The sequence below is a fragment of the Balaenoptera physalus genome (assembly GCF_965194825.1).
Source record: "Balaenoptera physalus genome assembly, chromosome: 7".
In the NCBI taxonomy this organism is placed as follows: domain Eukaryota; kingdom Metazoa; phylum Chordata; class Mammalia; order Artiodactyla; family Balaenopteridae; genus Balaenoptera; species Balaenoptera physalus.
Window position 1 is genome coordinate 66,675,836 of NC_138886.1, and position 19,172 is coordinate 66,695,007.

Consider the following 19,172-nt stretch of genomic DNA (forward strand, 5'->3'; position numbering starts at 1 on the left):
ACTAGTAGAATGAATGAGAGAAATAGACCTGAGAATATCACGTGTCTGCTTAAATGTTTGCTTTCCATAGCAGCAGTTTAGCTTTTTAGAAAATCATGATATAGGATTTTAATTTCTACATACTTAGGTTTTAGGAAATTCATTGCATAGTGAACTTGATTTAGAAATTTGGTCAATAGATATTTTTAAATTTTAGGGAATGTATAAATGAATTTTTATTACACTTTGAACACGTTAAGTAAGAAAGCAATTTCATTTTTAAAATAGGATGGAAATCAGGAAAATAAAGAGAGCAGATCCCCAAAAACTTCGACAAGAAGATTCTGACGCTGTATGGAATGAACTGGCCTATTTCAAAAGGGAGAACCAGGAGCTAATGATTCAAAAGTGAGTTTCTTTTTTTAACAATGTCTACTTAGATAAACATTTGAGAGAAATTCTTTGTGTCTGAAAGGCCATGAGAGAAATTCCATATAAAACTTGGAAAATGAAATAATCTGGTTTGCCTGTAAAAGTGAGAAAAAAGATTAGCTTTTAAAATATATATATGTATAATGCAATAACAAGTTGCACATTTGCTAGCTCTAGCTGAAACTGTATAATATGATCTAGGGATTGTGTTAATTAATGTGGCTCTCATCTGTTGGAGGTGTCGCTCTTCATTAGTCTGTATTTTAGACACTGCCGTGCTTCATTTTTGGAATGAGGTGGAGAGGGGATAACCTAGCCAGGCATCCTTGTTTGATCTCCTAGATACATACGCAATGCAGAATGCCTGAGCTCTCTTGGTTCCCTGCCCTGTCCTGCTAATCCCAGCTGAGCTCATTATGGTGTAGCCTTGCTGCTACTCTTGGAGCTAGAGCTGTCCAAGCTAATTACTGGTAGCAGCAGAACTGCCTGTTAAAGGTCTGGTATGGATCTGCTAACATGGTCCTTGGCGGTGACCTGCAAAAGACACGAGGGAATTGCTTTCTTTCTTGCTGTGCACTGCCTGTCCTTTGGGCTTAATGCTGATCCCTCCACATAGGTCTTTTAGCTGCCCTAAGTATAAAACTTGATGAAGGATACTCATATTTTAGAAAACATACAGTTTGCTTCTTTGATCTTATAATTCACAAGCTACTATATTCAGCTTGGCAAAGAAAGGACACTTTTTTTTTTTTTTAAACAAAAAGGAGTTAGACCAACACAATTAGCCTCTTGCTACTTAACTATTTCTTCATTTAGAGTTAAATTTTTTACACTCAGACCATGTAATTTTTTTGAAGGCTGGATGTCTTTTAGATTACTGGAATTTAGTATCATGTGGCATAATGTAGTTAAATATTATTGAATTTTCATAGCTGTAAATTAGAATCTTATTTTACATACTATATAATAACACATGTAGCTTTAGATTGCCACCTTTTCCATGCAATGATAAACTTTTGAAGAAATGATCATATCAGTATACATTTAAATGTTTACTTCCAATTACCTCAAAGTATACTATGTTCTATTAGTATTAAATGTTTGATGCTGATAATAAAGTTTCTTATCTTGAAAATTTTTGTAGATTTTATAGATTTGTCCCAGATATATTCCCTGATAATTTTTGATAGCTTTGTTGAGATATAATTCACAAGCCATGTAATTCACCATATAAAGTGAACAAGTTGGTGGTTTTTAGAATATTCGAAGAGTTGTGCACCCATCATCACAATAAATTTTAGAACAATTTCATTACCTACTCCCCCAGAAAAGCCCCACACAGTTTACCTGTTACCTCCATTAATTCTTCCACTGCTCTCCACCCCTTAGCTAACCACTAATCTGCTTTCTGTGTGTATAGATTTACCTATTCTGGACATTTCATATAAATGGAGTTATATAATATGTGGTTCTTTGTGACTAGCTTCTTTCACTTAACATAATATTTTCATAGGGTTTATCTGTGGTGTAGCATGTATTTGTACTTTCTCTGATAATCTTTAGTGATCTTTTTGTCTCCAAATACAAAAGTTAATTTTGGACAAAATAGATGCGAAACCTAATTAACTAGTTGCAAGATCTAATCTATTCAAAAAAAATTCAAGCAGAGGTTAGTTGTAAGTGTTGTTTATTTGAGGTTTATTTTGCTCATTAATGAAATAGAACTAAAGAAAAAATGGTAAAGCCTTTTTAAGAAAGTTCGGGAACTGTTAGAACCCTGGTCTGTTCACCCAGCAGTATGCGTATGTTACAAGTAGCTCTGTAAATTAGGTGCTAAGAGTCATTAAAAGTGTGGATTTTTCCCCCCTGAAGTTCATTTAAATTTATTAATGTGATAGCCATTTGCAAAATATTTATTTTTCAGATCAGTTTTAATTTATTAAATAATAGTGAAGTTTGAGGTGATAACCTTGAAGAGTGCTAAATAATAGATATAAACTTTAAGTCATATAATAATGTTTTGGGGGGTGGGTTATTTTGTGAAACATTTATTCAGTTAAGAAATGTGTTTGAGTTACTGCTGTGTGACAGGCATTCTGCTAGGTGAATGTAATGAGAACATCAGACAAACTTCCTCTCAGGGAGTTTTCTTGGGAATGTTCTAATGAAATATAATGTTAAAAATTAAACTAGAAATATCATGATGAAACAATAAGAAAGGAAACATGGAAGCCTGTCTTTTTATTCATTGAAGTTTGTTTACTGATGACAGAATTTTTTTGTTTTTTTAAAATTTATATATAGTACCTTTTAGCATACAGTTTTTTGAGTTGTAGCACATACAGTGTTATAGATATATTACATATATCTATAACATGCACAATGGATTCAAGTAACTATTACCACAATCAGGATACAAACTAGTTCCATCATCTCAAAAAATTTCCTTGTCCTACCCGCTTGTAGTCACATCCTCCCACCATCCCTAACACCTGGCAACCACTGATTTGTTCTTCCTCCCTCTAGCTTTGCCTTTTTTCAGAACGTTATATGCATGGAATCATATAAGCTGTAACTTTTTGAGACTGGCTTCTTTCACTCGGCATAATGCGTTTGAGATTCATTCATGTTGGTTCGTCCAGTTCGTTCCTTTTTCTACTAGATGGTATTCCATTGTATAGATGTACCACAGTTTGTTTGTCTGTCTCCTGAAGAATTTTTGGGTCTTTTCTAGTTTTTTGCAACTATGTGTAGTTTTTTGGTATACATAGATTTTTGGTTTTTTTTTTTTTTTGGCTGTGCCGCGCGTCCCATGGGATCCTAGTTCCCCATCAGAGATTGAACCCGCGGCCCCTGTGTTGGAAGCAGGGAGTCTTAACCACTGGACCGCCAGGGAAGTCCTATACATAGATTTTTGTGTGAACATAACTTTTTAATTCTTTAAGGTAGATACCCAGGAGTAGAACTGCTGTGTGTATGGTCAACATATGTATAACTCTGTAAGAAACTGTCAAACTGTTTTCCAGAGTGGCTATACCATTCTTACTCCTACCAGGAATTCATATGAGCCAGTTGCTCCACATTCTTTTCAGCACTTGGTGTTGCCATTTTTTTTAAAACCATTCCCATAAGTGTCTACTGGTATTCCATTGTAATATTAATTTGCATTTCCCTAATGACTAATGGTAATGATCTTTTCATGTGCTTATTTGCTGTCTTTATATCTTCTTTTATGAGTGTCTCTTCAACTCTTTAGCTCATTTTTAAAAGATTGATTGGTTATTAAACTAATTAAACAATACTTGTTCTTTATATATTCTGTATGTAAGAACTTAATCAAATATATGATTTGAAAATATTTTCTCCCAGTCTGTAGATTGCCTGTTCATTCCCTGAACAATGTCTTTTGCATGACAGAATTTTCATTTTGATAAAGTCCAACTTACCAATTTTTTTCTTTTATGGATAAATGGCTTTGATGTCATATCTAATAACTATTTTTCTGACCTGACGTCACAAGTATTTAACCTATGTTTTCTTCTAAAAAGTTTTATTTTTAGCTTTATGATCCATTTTTAGTTAATTTTTGTATAAGGTGTGGGTTATAGGTTAAAGTTCATTTTTTACAAAGATATATGCCCAGTTGTATTAACATCATTTTTGAAAAGACTATTCCTTCTCCAATAAAGTGCCTTTGTAACTGTCAAATATCAGCTGACTATATTTCTGCAGGTCTATTTCAAGACTCTTTATTTTGTTCCATTAATATGAATTCCTAAACTTTTGTGAACCCCATACTGTCTTGATTTCTGTAGCTCTCTAATAAGTCTTGAACTCAGTGTGAGTCAAATAACTTTATTGTTTTTCAAATTGTTTTGGCTTTTCTCATCGCTTTGCTTTTCCATAAAAGTTTTACCTATAAAAATAGGTTTAAAAATAGCTATAACTACCAAAATCTTGTGGGAATTTTGACTGGAATTGTGCTAAATCTATAGATTAATTTGGAGTGAATTGACATATTAACCATGTTGAGTCCTCTATTCTATGAATACTTAATTTGTTGAGATTTTCTTTTATCAGTGTTTTGTAGTTTTAGCATGCAGATTCTGTATGTCTAATACTGTTGTTAGATTTGTACAAAAGTATTTAATTTTTGGAGCTATTATAAATGATATTATAAACTTTAGTTTTGGTTTCTACTTGTACATTGCTAGTGTATAGAAATAATTTACATTTTTACATGCTGACATTATATCTTGCATTATTGATATTTTACAGCTAAGTCTACTATGTTATTATTTATATTTTCTGTTTGTTTCCTCTGTTTCTCTTGTCCTTGCTTCCTATGTGTTACTTGAACATTTTTTTAGAATTGGTTTTTATTTATAAGGTTTTGGAGTATATCTCTTTGAATAAGTTTTTTTTTTTTTAGTGTTTGCTCTCAGTATTTTACACACATAACTTATTATAGTTTATTGGTGTCAACATTTTACCACTTCAGGAATGTAGCAACCTTACTTCTATCTGTGTGCTTTTACCCTCCTCCCTTTATAATATGTTGTCTTAACTCTTGTCTCTAAATACATAGAGAAACCTATTAGTTGATGTTACAATTTTTGCTTCAGCTGTCAAATATTATTTTAAAACTTCAAAAGAAGGGTAGCCTATTATATATTTTTTCTTTTCCCAAGTTTTCTTCTTTTATCATTTTCTTTCTGTTTGAAGAGCTTCTCTTTAGACCTTCTTTTAAGGTAGGCAGCAAATTCTCTAAGTTTTCCTTTATCTAAAATGTTTTCACTTCACCTTCATTCGTAAAGGATATTTTCACTGGATAGAGAATTCTAGGTTGGCAGTTTTTTTTCTTTGGCACTTGAAGGATATACCACTTCTTTCTGGCCTCCATGGTTTCTGATGATAAATACACTGTTATTTGAATCATTGCTCCCTTAAACGTAATACATCATTCCCTCTAACTGCTTTCAAAAATTTTTCCTTTGTCTTTACTTTTTAAAAGTTTGATTATGACATGTCTTGGCATGAATTTCTTTGGGTTTACTCTTCTGGGAATTCTCTAAGTTCCTTGAATCTCTAGGTATGTGCCTTTTGTCAAATTTGGGAAATTTTGGTCATTATTTTTTCAAATACTTTTTTCAGCCCCACATTCTATTTCTTCTGCTCTGGGACTCAATTGACATAAATGTTAGATCTTTTAGTATTGTCCTACAGGTCCCTGAGGCTTTGTTCATTTTATTTTTCAGACTATTTTATCTCTGTTTTTCAAATTGGGTAATTTTTATTGTTCTGTCTTCAAGTTCACTGATTCTTTCCTCTTTTGTCTATCATCTCTGCTATTTAGCCCATGCAGTGAAGTTTTTTTGTTTTTTTGTTTTGTTTTGTTTTTTGGTTATTGTGATTCGTAATTCTAAAATTTCCACTTGATTCTTCTTTATATCTCTTATTTGCTGAGACTTCCTGTTTTTTTCAAGATCATTCATAACCGTTCATTGGAGCATTTTAATCATAGCTACTCTAAAATCCTTATCAAGTAATTCTGACTCGTGTGTTACCTTGGTGGTATCATTTCTTAGTTATGGTTTCTCAATCAAGTTGAGATTTTCTTTGTTCTTGGTACGATAAGCAATTTTCAGTAGTCTCTTGGAAATTGGAGTATTATGTTTTGAGACTCTGGATCTTATTTAAATCTTTTACTTAGCAGACCTCTGATGACATCATGCCTGAGGGAGAGGGTCACATTGTTACTGCCTGGAAGGGGTGGGAGTCTTAGCTCCTAACTTGAGCCCTGCTGACATTACATTGAAGGGGGTGTGAAGGGGTGTCTCATTACCACTTGATGGGCATGGGAGTCCAGGCTTCTCACTTGGCCTTCAGTGTTAGAGACAGCAAGGCTTTTTTTTTTTGTTTTTCTCCCTCTAGTGGTATATGGCTAGAGTAGGGGTGGTTATTGTCAATAAAATTTCTGTCCTGTTAGTTTGTCCCTTTCCTGGTTCTTTGGCTTGAGAGAGCAGACTTTCCTTGAGATATTTTGTTTGTGTCTGTTAGCATTTCTGGGTCATGAGTTTCTCCAGTACTTAGTTTCAGATATTTACGAGCAAAGAAGAAAGCCAGGGAACTTATCACTGTGAGTTGTTTTTCTAGTGCTGTTCCTCTACTCCTAAGGTCCCTATCCTATTCTTCTTCTTTTCTTTGCGTTTCAGAGTCTTCTTGTATTTGTTTTATGTACAGATCTTTCTCAGCTATTGATGACGTTCTGTCCCAATAAACCCATAATAAGTTTAAAATATCATAAGTTAAAAATACATTTAATATACCTAACCTACCTGACATCATATCTTAGCCTAGCTTACCTTGAATGTGTCAGAACACTTACATCTGCCTACAGTTGAGCAAAATCATCTCACACAGAGCCTATTTTATAATAAAGGGTTAAATATCTCATATAATTTACTGACTAGTGTACTGCAAGTGGAAAACAAAATGGTTGTATGGGTGCAGAATGGTTGCAAGTTGTAAATGGCTGTTTACTTTCATGATTTCATGGCTAGCTGGGAGCTGCGGCTCTCTGCAGCTGCTGAGCATCATGCGGGAGTATTGCACAGCATATCACTAGCCCAGGAAAAGATCAAAATTCAAAATTCTAAGTACAGTTTTTACTGAATGCATATTGCTTTCGTGCCATTGTAAAGTTGAAAAGTCATTGTCAGGGACAATGTCATTGTAAGTCAGGGACCTTCTGTATTGTGTTCAGGGTTTTTATATTTAATTAATGGGAAGAATAGGGATAAATATGTCTACCCCCTGTCAGCAACCAGAAGTTTCAGCTGGCTTCTCTATAGACCAGGCACTCTTATTTTTGTGGCATATAGCAGGATCTAGTTTAATAATACTCAGTCCTGACTGTTTAAGGAGTAAGATTTATCCCTATTTATACAGTAATAACTATCTTTAAAATATAAGGTTAGAAAACATTAAAAGAAGATGTCTACTAAAACTATTTTTAAAACAAATTTGAATAGTACTTCTAAGACCAATCTTAAAAATTGAGTTAATTTTTAAAGACCCTGATAAAAAATTCTGTGGCAACTGTAAATCCAATCCAATCGTAAAAGTTGAGTTAACTTTTCAAAATCTTAATAAAAAAATTGTGTGGGGCTTCCCTGGTGGCGCAGTGGTTGAGAATCTGCCTGCCAATGCAGGGGACACGGGTTCGAGCCCTGGTCTGGGAGGATCCCACATGCCGCGGAGCAACTGGACCCGTGAGCCACAACTACTGAGCCTGTGCGTCTGGAGGCTGTGCTCCGCAACAAGAGAGGCCGTGACAGTGAGAGGCCTGCACACCACGATGAAGAGTGGCCCCCGCTCGCCGCAACTAGAGAAAGCCCTCGCACAGAAACGAAGACCCAACACAGCCAAAAATAAATAAATAAATTTATTTAAAAAAAAAATTGTGTGGCAACTCTAAATCAGGTTTTAAAATATAATTAAAAATGACACTACCACTGACCTATATTACAGGTGTTTTTACCACTGAGTATGGTCAGAGTTATTTGTTGGGGCTGTAGTATGGAAATCTGAGGGCTTGAGAAATTTGCATGGAATATAGTTCCTATAATAATTCATTTAGATTTATAAAATACATCTACTTATTATATCATAATGATATCTTAAAAGACTAAGAACTTAGTAACATATGAACTAATAAATTGGCTGGTTCCTTTGGTATTTATCTAACAAATATTCATATCTTCATTTATTTATGCATTCAATATTTAAACAATATAGTTTAGAACTAGGCACTAAGCTAGGAACTGAATATGCAGTGGTGTACTGAAGAGTACTAATTTCAAACTCTAACGAGGTTTATTCTAGGGGCAGCTGCCGTGTGCTGATGAGGTGAAACCACTCTTTGGTATGCTAGATAGAAAGAGGCAAGGAAAGCTTTCAGATATGCCTGTAGGCTCATAGCTTTTTCACTTAGTTGAGGATGTTGCCTTACTGACACTAAGTTAGATTTATGAACCAACAAAGTCGTGTTAACATTCTGCTAAATAAAAACATTAGTATATAAGTATTTGTGTACATTATTTCTGAGTAGTGATATAAAACTATAAAAGGGGCTCAGGTGCCACAGGGTATTAAGCTTTTTTTATATAGCCAATCCAGCTTGTCTTTGATAGGAACCCTAGAAGTCAAGGGAAGGTGTGCAGTCATTCACTGTATGTTTTCTGTATCCTTGGCTAAATAAATCAGGAGCTTGCTGTAGGTGGGGTAGTTTTGGTCTTTTTATGCTAATCTGTATTCTGTATAAAATGCGGCAGCTAGGCACTCTGCTAGACACAGGTACACAAGGAGAAATAATATGCCACCCTTTTTATCAGGATCTCACAGCTTAGCAGGGAAAACAAGGAAATTATGATAAGAACTTTTAATAAGGGAATAGTATTGGCATAAAACAGGGAAAATGGCATTATGATTTGTCCGTTTGCTCAAACCAGAAACCGAGGGGGTTATAATTGATTTACTCCTCTATCTGACCTCCTTATAACAGTCCATACCAAATCTTAATGATTCCACATCACAAATATTTCTAACTTCTGTATGGGAATGCAAAATATTTGCAAAGAATTACTGATGTTTTTCCTAGTTGATGCTGAGTAGTGAACTTGTTGATGAAGGTAGTTAGAGTTGGGGGTCAATTATAAAGGAGTTTAGAATTTGTGATTAAAAACTTGTTTATTTTATAGATATAGGGAATTTTACCCTCTAAATAATAACTAAAATCTTTATTTCAGTGATCTTTTGATCATTTTTTTTTAATGATGAAAAGTAAACAAGCTGTAGATCAGTGGCATAACCCAGGATGGAGTACTTTTGTCTCTTAAGTTTAATATTAAATATATGTAGGTTGTAATTTCACAGAATATTTTATAAAATTCAATAATAATTTCTTGAGGAGTTAAAATCAAAATATCATGGTAGGAAATTTCAGCTATTTTTTTCTTCCGCAAAGCAACTCCCTGTCTTGCTAAACAAGAATATTTTTTTTTTCCATATGTAGAAATGAAGATTTTAGGAACTGCATTTCTCTAACATGATTTGGAAATAAAATTCCTAGCCAAAAAATGTCTGCTAATCATGACATATTTTGAAAACAAATGTATTTTTGGATAACCATTAACAATGTACAAATTACATATTAGTTTTATTTTAAAGCATACAATTCAGTGGCATTTAGTACATTTAACATGCTGTACAGTGGGTTCTTTCCATTTTTTCCTCTTCTTTCTCTTTCCTTCCCTTCCATCTGGCTAAAATATAGAAATGGTTTGTACTTTTGTTTTCTGTATAATCAACCTAAATCATGGGGGATATAATATATTTTTATTGCAGTAAAATATACAAAACGTAAAATTTACCGTTGTAACCGTTTTTAGGTATAGAGTTCAGTGCCATTAAATACACTAACATTGTTGTACTACCATCACCGCCATCCATCTTCAGAACTTTTTTATCTTCTCAAATTGTAACTCTGTACCAATTAAATAATAACTCCCCATTCCCCCTTCCCTCAGCACCTCTTTCTTTTTTCTGCCTCTATGAATTTGTCTATTCTAAGTACCTCATATTAGTGGAGCCATTTTTCTTTTCGTGTCTAGTTTATTTCATTTGTGATAATATCTTTAAGGTTTTCCATGTTGTAGCTTGTGTCAGAATTTCTTTTCTTTTTAAAGCTGAGTAATATTACTCTGTATGTATATACCATGTGTTGTTTATCGATTCATCTGTTGATAGATATTTGGGTTGCTTCTGCCTTTTGGTAGAATATAATAATATTTTTGTTGTATTTTCATTGTATTTTGCTGAACAGTTAACAAGATTGTTAGCTAAGAAAAAATATCATTTTGTATTTATTGACAGATATTTCACTGAAGTAAATGGCAAGTATATTTTTGAGTTTTATTTTCTAACTCCAGAGATTAATTTTTGATGTTGATACCTTAAATGTTTTTCATACATATGAGACCACATACATATGGTATTTATTTTTTGAGGTCATATATCTTAGTCCATTTGGTCTACTATAACAAAATACCACAGACTGAGTAGCTTATAAACAACAGAAATTAATTTCTCACAGTTCTGGAGGCTGGAAGTCTGAGACCAGGATGCCAGCATGGGCTGGTGAGGGTCTTCCTCCAGGTTGCAGACTTCTTGTCTTATCCTCACACTATAGAAGGGGTGAGGGAACTCTCTGGGCTTTCAGTACTAATCCCATTCATTAGGGCCCCACTCTCATGACCTAAGCACCTCCCCAAAGCCCCACATCCTAGTACCATCATCTTTGGCATATCCTTTACCAGAGCCTTGTTTATCCCTATTCATTAGAATGACCCTTTTGGGTTCTTTGTTGAGTACCCCTGGTGTTCAACAAGATTCTTCTCTCTATCTGGTCAGAGTTCAAATGTCTCCCAGTCCGTAAGAGCTCTGGGAATAGTTCTGTTTATAGCTCTGGTTGTTCTGTGCTTGCCTTAGTGAGTTTCATACTATGCGTGTGCAACAAAATATTCAGCCACAGACTCAAAAGAGTTCTTATGCAGATTTCTGCGGTTCCTTCTCTTTGTAGCTTCCTTCTCTCTGAGTACTGTGCTTTACAAATTCCAAACATTTCAGCTTTCCCAAACTCCAGTCTCTTTTTCTTCAACTCAGTGAAGACCCCCTCTCCCTACATCATGATCTGGCAAGTGCCTCCTGGCAGAAATCTGGACTATCCTTAGGGCTCTCTTTGTTGATTTCCTTTCTCTCAGGGATCACAGCTCTTTGTAGCCTATTGTCCAGCTTCTGAATACAGTCACCTCATATAATTTGTCCAGTAAGAAGTAGATTTTTGAATTGTGGTTCCCATACCAAACAGAGTATCAGAAACACCACAATAAATGGGTAATGAATGAGAGTCAGTAAACAGCCAGTGTCCACCCTGTATGGGGGTGCTTGGGCACTGACTCTTTGGAAGTCAGCCACTTTCCCAACACCCATCAAGATGTGGTTTGTTGGTGCCTAGGTTGACTCAAGAACAAGGTGGTCCCTAATGTTTATAAATGCATCATAGTAAATGTAGGGACTGTGTGAATTCTTCCTAAAAAAAGCCAAACTGTAAGCATAGAATACCTCTAAAGAAGCATGAAATAACGTTTCTAACAACTGTAGCCCTGTGTTCCACTGGATTAGTGATCTGAGAGCCAAGGAAAACTAAGTTGAGATGAGCTACATCTGCTTTTTCTTCGTGGGGCCATCTTGCTACATTATGTTCTATGTTCTTAGCAAAACAAGGCAAAAACCTAATTTAGACTTAATCACTTTGTAGATGGGTATATTTGTGTGCATGTATGTGTGCCCTTCCCATCAGTCTGTAACCTAAGTTGCAAATGTATAAGATCCCAATTTATAAACTCTTTATATGTGTGTATTTATGTTTATTTGAACAAAAATATAACTATATGTATCAAACTGTAAACATCAATTTTTTCAAGAAGTAAACTACTTGTTTTGTTTTTTTACTTTATATACCTTTTTATTTGAATTATTATAAGAATTGTATTTATTATTTTGTTGAGTACATAAAAGTTTAGAACTGTTGTATCTTCCTGGTAAATCATTTCTTTGACTATTATGTAATGACCATATTTATCCTTAATATTGTTTTTTTCTTAGTGTATATTTTATTTTTTATTGTGATTATATTTTTAATTTCTTTTTTTGTCCTCTTCTGGTTTGTAAATTTTTGATGTGTTTTCCAGTCTTTAAATGTTTTTTCTTGAAATTTTAACATGGATCATTTATTTGACCATCTGAAGTTTGTCAGTATACCTCTGTTCTCCTTTCACAATACAAAGATCTTAAAATGCTTTAACTCTGATCCTTTCCTTCACCTAACATCATTTTGTTGTTCAGAATTTTAGTTCTGCCTTCACTTAGGTATTATGATTGCTTTGCTTAATAAGTATTTGCTTACTTCCATGTACACATTTACACGTCTTTCATCATCATTCCCTATTTTGTTTCATACATTGCTTTTGAGTTTGTTTTCTTCCTAAAATCTATTCTTTAATAGTTCTTTCATCTAGGATCTATGGATAGTAAACCATGCAATGTGGAAAACATTACTTATTTTCCATCTGACTTTTCTTGTGATATCAGAAGTCTACTGCCATTCCTGAGTTCGTTAGTTGATTTTTTCCTCAATCTTTTGATTTTAGAGTTGTCTCTTTTTCTTTGGTGTCCTTCAGTTTCAGTATGTTTCTAGTGTGAATATAGTTTTATTAATTCTGTTTTCAATTTTTGATACTCTCTTAATCTGTTAATTAATCTTTTTCATCGGTTCTCAACTTTCAGTCATTGTATGTTGAATGATTTTATCCCCATTTTCTTAATTCTCTCTTTGAATAATTTCTGCTAGATGCTTTCTGGCATTCTCATTCCAACACACTTTATATATAGTTACTATTTCCTTCTGTTTGTTTCTTTGTGTTGTCTTTAATTTTACAAATTTTCATTAGCTTTGTCTGTGTGCTATTTAACCCATCCACTGAGTTTTAAATTTCAATTATTATGTTGTTATTATTATCTTTAGTTGTCTTGTTTATTAGCATTTCTAGATATAGTATTTGGTTCTTTTTCTTATTTGTCTTCTCTTGTATCATAAACCCCTGTTCTTTTTAATATGTGTTTATCACCTCTTTTTGCTTTTTATCACCATTTTTAAAACTATAATTTTGTAAGAACTCATTTTGAATTATCCTATTATCTTTTTTTCCTTGCTGTACCTTCTCCCATTTTGAATGGGGTGATATTTAGACTGTCTTTCATGGCTTTGAGCGTATTCATATTTATTCTTCTCTGCAAACCTGACTTCTTTGAGAATTATTTTCTGTGGTGGTTTTCCTCCTGTCCATTCTCTCAGTTGTAGACACCTCTCTAGTGGATGATTGTCTGCCTGAACTCTCCAGTGTACATGGCCATAAACCAGTTTCTACATTGCTGTCATTTCTTCAGGTCTCTGCGAATGTATAATGGCTCAATTTTGAAACCAGTAATGTAGACTTAGGATCCTAATCTCACATGGTTTGACTCTGTCTTGCTCTCAGACTAGGGCAAGAAGCCTCTTTTTAATGGAACTTCAACCAGATGAGCCCGGATATTCAGGTATTCATTCAGCAAAATTTTGTCTCCCAGCTTCCTGCAGTTAGTCCAGTTTTGTCTCTCAGCCCTGAAGGGCCTTGCACATAAACTTTCATCTCTACTCGGGTCTCAAGGTCTGAAGTCTCCATGGGCAGTATTTGATCCAGGTCTCTTGTCATGGTAGCTCAATTCCATTTTACTAGTAAGGGGTTTTTTGTTTTTTTTTTTTTTTAATGAAAACCTTTTATATTTTGGTACTTTTTTTTTTTTTAAGATTTATTGATTGATTGATTGATTGATTGCTATGTTGGGTCTTCGTTTCTGTGTGAGGGCTTTCTCCAGTTGCGGCAAGTGGTGGCCACTCTTCATCGCGGTGCACGGGCCTCTCACTATCGTGTCCTCTCTTGTTGCGGAGCACAGGCTCCAGACGCGCAGGCTCAGTAGTTGTGGCTCACGGGCCTAGTTGCTCCGTGGCATGTGGGATCCTCCCAGACCAGGGCTCGAACCCATGTCCCCTGCATTGGCAGGCAGACTCTCAACCACTGCGCCACCAGGGAAGCCCCTAGTAAGGGTTTTTTGTCTTTACTTGGCATCTAGAGATTTACTCTCTTGGCTTTCAGTGATATGTATTAACAATTTTATTATTATTTTACATAGCATATCTGTTAGAAAATGATCTGGTAACTCGATAGATGATTTTTTTAATTATACAGTTTATGTTTTACCTATTTAGCATGTTTATTTAGACAAAGTTAAAAATCAGTTGAAACATTTTACCTTCCAGATGCTCATTAAAATTCAATTTTAATTGTTAGGATTTGTTAATATTAATATACCCTAGCTTTTATTTTACTACTGTCTAATTCATGTATTTTTAAAATATTTTTGCCGCTTTTATATGTTTGCTATATTATTCCTTAACTTACACATTTAAAATAATTGTTTATTGTGTTAATTTTCATAGGATGAATCTTCAAGAAGAATTGGATAAACTTAAAGTACATATGTCTGTTGATAAAGCAACAATACAAGAATTGAATACATTTATGGCAGAGAGAAGAGAAGGTAATTTTTTGTGAGGATAAATGTTCAATGTAAGCAGTTTAAAATTATCCAGTTATTTATTTATTTTTTAAAATTAATTAATTAATTAATTAATTTTTGGCTGTGTTGGGTCTTCGTTTCTGTGCGAGGGCTTTCTCTAGTTGTGGCAAGTGGGGGCCACTTTTCATCGTGGTGCGCGGACCTCTCACTATCGCAGCCTCTCTTGTTGGGAGCACAGGCTCCAGACGCGCAGGCTCAGTAGTTGTGGTTCACGGGCCCAGTTGCTCTGCGGCATGTGGGATCTTCCCAGACCAGGGCTCGAACCCGTGTCCCCTGCATTGGCAGGCAGATTCTCAACCACTGCGCCACCAGGGAAGCCCAATTATCCAGTTCTTTATGTTTTACTTTCATTTTCTTCTAAGAATCTCACCCTGTTCCCTCTCTTTCCACTGCTTTACTCACTCATATCTCATTAACATTTTCACCTTTCATGAGAAAATCAAATAGAGAGAACACTTAAAAGTCAGCTTTATAACTTATTAAAATTTTTAAAGAAATATTTGATAAGGAGAAAATATTCATTTTTACTATTCATTGACAAAGTTTTACTAGGTGTGTTTGTCCAAAATTTTATAAGTAATATAGAGTTATTGATAATATAGAGGTACTTTCTATCAATAATTCATTTATATTTTTATATGACATTACATTTTTCTGGAAGTCATTTAGTTCTCACCTGGAATCACAATCTTAGAGCTAGAAGGAAACTTGGAGATCTGCAAATCTGAAATCTGCCTCACCCCTAGCCTGAGAGTGTTGAGTAAAAGGGGATGTATCTATTTCAATTGCAAATTATTCCTTTGTTAAAATCAAGATTACTGTATTTACAATATGACTTCAGTCCATCCTCAGATACCTCATTAAAAAAAGTAAATAAGGTTGATATGATAGAATTTCTTCTTATTTAACCTTGCTACAGCTTAATTGTTACCACTGTGCTTTTTAGGTGTTGACAATTTATACTTAATAATTCAATTAATAATTTATACTTAATAATTTGTATGTAATATTTAAATTTTTATGTATCACTCATCTGGAAGTTGTCCCAATTACTTTGTTGTTCCAGTTGCTCTTATTTAGTTCACTAGTGACCTTGTCAAGGCCAGTATTTGAATCCTTCTTTACACCATTGATTTATATCATATTTTATGCTTACTCCTTCATTGAGTTCTTTTTTTTTCCATAGATCAAGGCAATGATCATTAATGACTACTAAGACCATTGGGTGAAAAGCTGATGGGGCCTTTTTTTTAATTATTCTTTTTTCTTTTTCTTTTCTTTTTACCTTTTGACTCCCTTCAGCCATTTCTTTTTTTTTTTTAAACTTTGGGTTTGTTTGTTTGTTTGTTTGTTTGTTTATTTATGGCTGTGTTGGGTCTTGTTTCTGTGTGAGGGCTTTCTCTGGTTGCGGCAAGTGGGGGCCACTCTTCATCACGGTGCATGGTCCTCTCATTATCACGGCCTCTCTTGTTGTGGAGCACAGGCTCCAGACGCACAGGCTCAGTAGTTGTGGCTCACGGGCCTAGTTGCTCTGCGGCATGTGGGATCTTCCCAGACCAGGGCTCGAACCCATGTCCCCTGCATTGGCAGGCAGACTCTCAACCACTGCACCACCAGGGAAGCCCCAGCCATTTCTTTTATAACCTCTGGCCACAACCAATCTGTTCTCTGTATTTCTGAGCTTTTTTATTTGTTTCTTTGTTTGTTTAGATTCCACATATGAAAGACATCATATGGTATTTGTTTTTCTCTCTCTGACTTATTTCATTTGTCATAATGTCTGTGAGGCCCATCCATGTTGTCACAAATGGCAAGATGTCATTCTTTTTTGTGGCTGAATAATATCCATTGTGTATATGTATATATGTATCACAATTTCTTTATCCTATCATCCATCAATGGACACCTAGGTTATTTCCATATCTTGGCTACTGTAAATAATGCTGCAGTGAGCATTGCGGTGCATATATATTTTCACGTTAGTGTTTTCATTTTCTTTGGATAAATACCCAGAAATTGCTGGATCATATGGTAGGTCTATTTTTATCTTTTTGAGGAACCTCCGTATTGTTTTACAAAGTGGATGCACCCATTTACGTTCCCACCGATAGTGCACAAGGGTTCTCTTTTCTCCACATTCTCACCAAGATTTGTTACTTCTTGTCTTTTTGACAACAGCCATTCTAAAAGGTATGAGATGATATCTCAGTGTGGTTTTGATTTGCAGTTCCCTCATGATTAATGATGTTGAGCATATTTTCACATATCTGTTAACCATCTGTACAGGCATATCTAGGAGATTCTGTGGGGTTTTTTCCCAGACCACCACAATAAAGCGAATATTGCTATAAAGTGAGTCATGTGATTTTTTTGGTTTCCCAGGGCACATAAAAATTATATTTACACTATATCATAGTTTATTAAGTGTGCAATAGCATTATGTCTAAAAAATGAATGTACCTACCTTAATTAAAAAATACTTTATTGCTAAAAAATGCTAACCATCATCTGAGTTTTCAGTGGGTCATAGTCTTTTTTGCTGGAGGAGGGTTTGAAATATTGGGAGAATTACCAAAATGTGACACAGAGACACAAAATGACCAAATGCTGTTGGAAATGGCACTAATAGACCTGTTTGACAGAGGGTTGCCACAAACATTCAATTAGTAGAAAAACACAATATCTGCAAAGAACAGTAAAACAAAGCACAATAAAACAAGTTAGGCCTGTATGTCTTCTTTGGAAAAATGTCCATTTAGATTTTCTGCCCACTTTTAAATTGAATTGTTTGTTTTTTTGTTATTGCATTATATGAGTTTTTAAAATACATTTGGATATTGGCCCATTATCAGATATATGATTTGCAAATAGTTTCTCCCATTCGGTAGGTTGCTTTTTTATTTTGTTGATGGTCTCCTTTGCTGTGCAGAAGATGTATAGTATGCTGTAGTCCAACTTATTCATTTTTACTATTGTTGCTTTTGCTTTTGGTGTCAGATTCAAAAAATCATCCCCAAGATCTAGGTCAAGGAGCTTACTGCCTCTGTTTTCTTCTAGGAATTTTAGGGTTTCAAATCTTATGTTCAAGCCTTTAATACATTTTGAGTGAATTTTTGTATATGGTATAAGATAGTAGTCCAGTTTCATTCTTTTGCTTGTGGCTGTCCAGTTTTCCCAACACCATTTAATGAAGAGACTGTCCTTTCCCTATTGTATATTCTTGGCTCCTTTGTTGTAAATTAATTGACCATATAAGCTTGTTTTTATATCTGGGCTCTCTATTCTGTTCCATTGATGTATGTGTCTATTTTATGCCAGTACCATACTGTTTTAATTATTAGCTTTGTAATATAGTTTGAAATCAGGGCATACATGATGCCTCCAACTTTTCTTCTTTCTCGCATTGCTTTGACTATTTGGGGTATTTTGTGGTTCCATCAGATTTTAGGCTTATTTGAATTTGGTTTTTTTTTTTGAAAAACGCCATTGGAATTTTAATAAGGATTGCATTGAATCTGTAGTTTGTTTTGGGCTGTATAGACATTTTAACAATATTGGTTCTTTCAATCAATGAGCATGAAATATCTTTCCATTTATTTTTGTCTTCTTCAGTTTCTTTCATTAATGTCTTGTAGTTTTCAATACACAGGTCTTTCACCTCCTTGGTTAAATTTATTCCTAGGGATTGTTTTCTTAATTTTTCTCTGATAGTTCATTCTTAGTATAAAGAAATAGAACAGCTTTTTGTATATTGATTTTGTATCCTGCAAATTTACTGAATTTGTAAGTTCTTACAGTTATTAGCAGTTCTAACAGTTTTTGATGCAGTCATTAGCGTTTTCTATATCATGTCATCTGCAAATAGTGACAGTTTTAGTTCTTCCTTTCCAGTTGGATGCCTTTTATTTATTTTTCTTGCCTAAGTGACTGTCTAGGACTTCCAATACTATGTTGAATAAAAGTGGTGAGAATGGGCATTTTATCTTGTTCCTGATCTTAGAGAAAAAGCTTCCAGCTTTTCCCCATTGAGTATGATATTAGCTGTGGGCTTGCATATATGGCCCTCATTATGTAGAGATAGATTCCCTCTGTACCCAATTTTTTGAGGGTTTTAACCATGAAAGGATGTTGAATATAGTCAAAAGATATTCCTACATCTGTTGAGATGATCATATGATTTTTATCCTTCTTTTTGTAATGTGGTGTATCACATTGACTGATTTACAGATGTTGACCCATCCTTGAATCGTTGGAATAAATCCTGCTTGATCTTAGTGTGTGGTCCTTTTAGTGTATTGTTGAATTTTGTTTACTAATATTTTGTTGAAGACATTATATCTATATTCATCGGGGATATTGGCCTATAATTTTCTTTTCTTGTGGTGTCCTTTTCTGGTGTTGGTATCAGGATAATACTGGCCTTGTGAATTGAGCTTGGAAGAGCTCCCTCCTGTTATATATTT

General features: G+C 34.4%; 1 protein-coding gene across 6 annotated transcripts in view; it reads left to right on the forward strand.

The window, feature by feature from the left end:
• CNTLN (centlein) overlaps positions 1–19,172 on the forward strand; it is a 366,460-nt gene that overhangs the window by 208,876 nt on the left and 138,412 nt on the right. For all 6 annotated transcript variants that reach the window (XM_082467994.1, XM_082467993.1, XM_082467992.1 and 3 more), the window contains exons 12-13: positions 268–387; positions 14,570–14,670. In XM_082467994.1, coding sequence (XP_082324120.1) covers positions 268–387; positions 14,570–14,670 — 221 coding nt within the window. The remainder of the gene's footprint in view (positions 1–267; positions 388–14,569; positions 14,671–19,172) is intronic.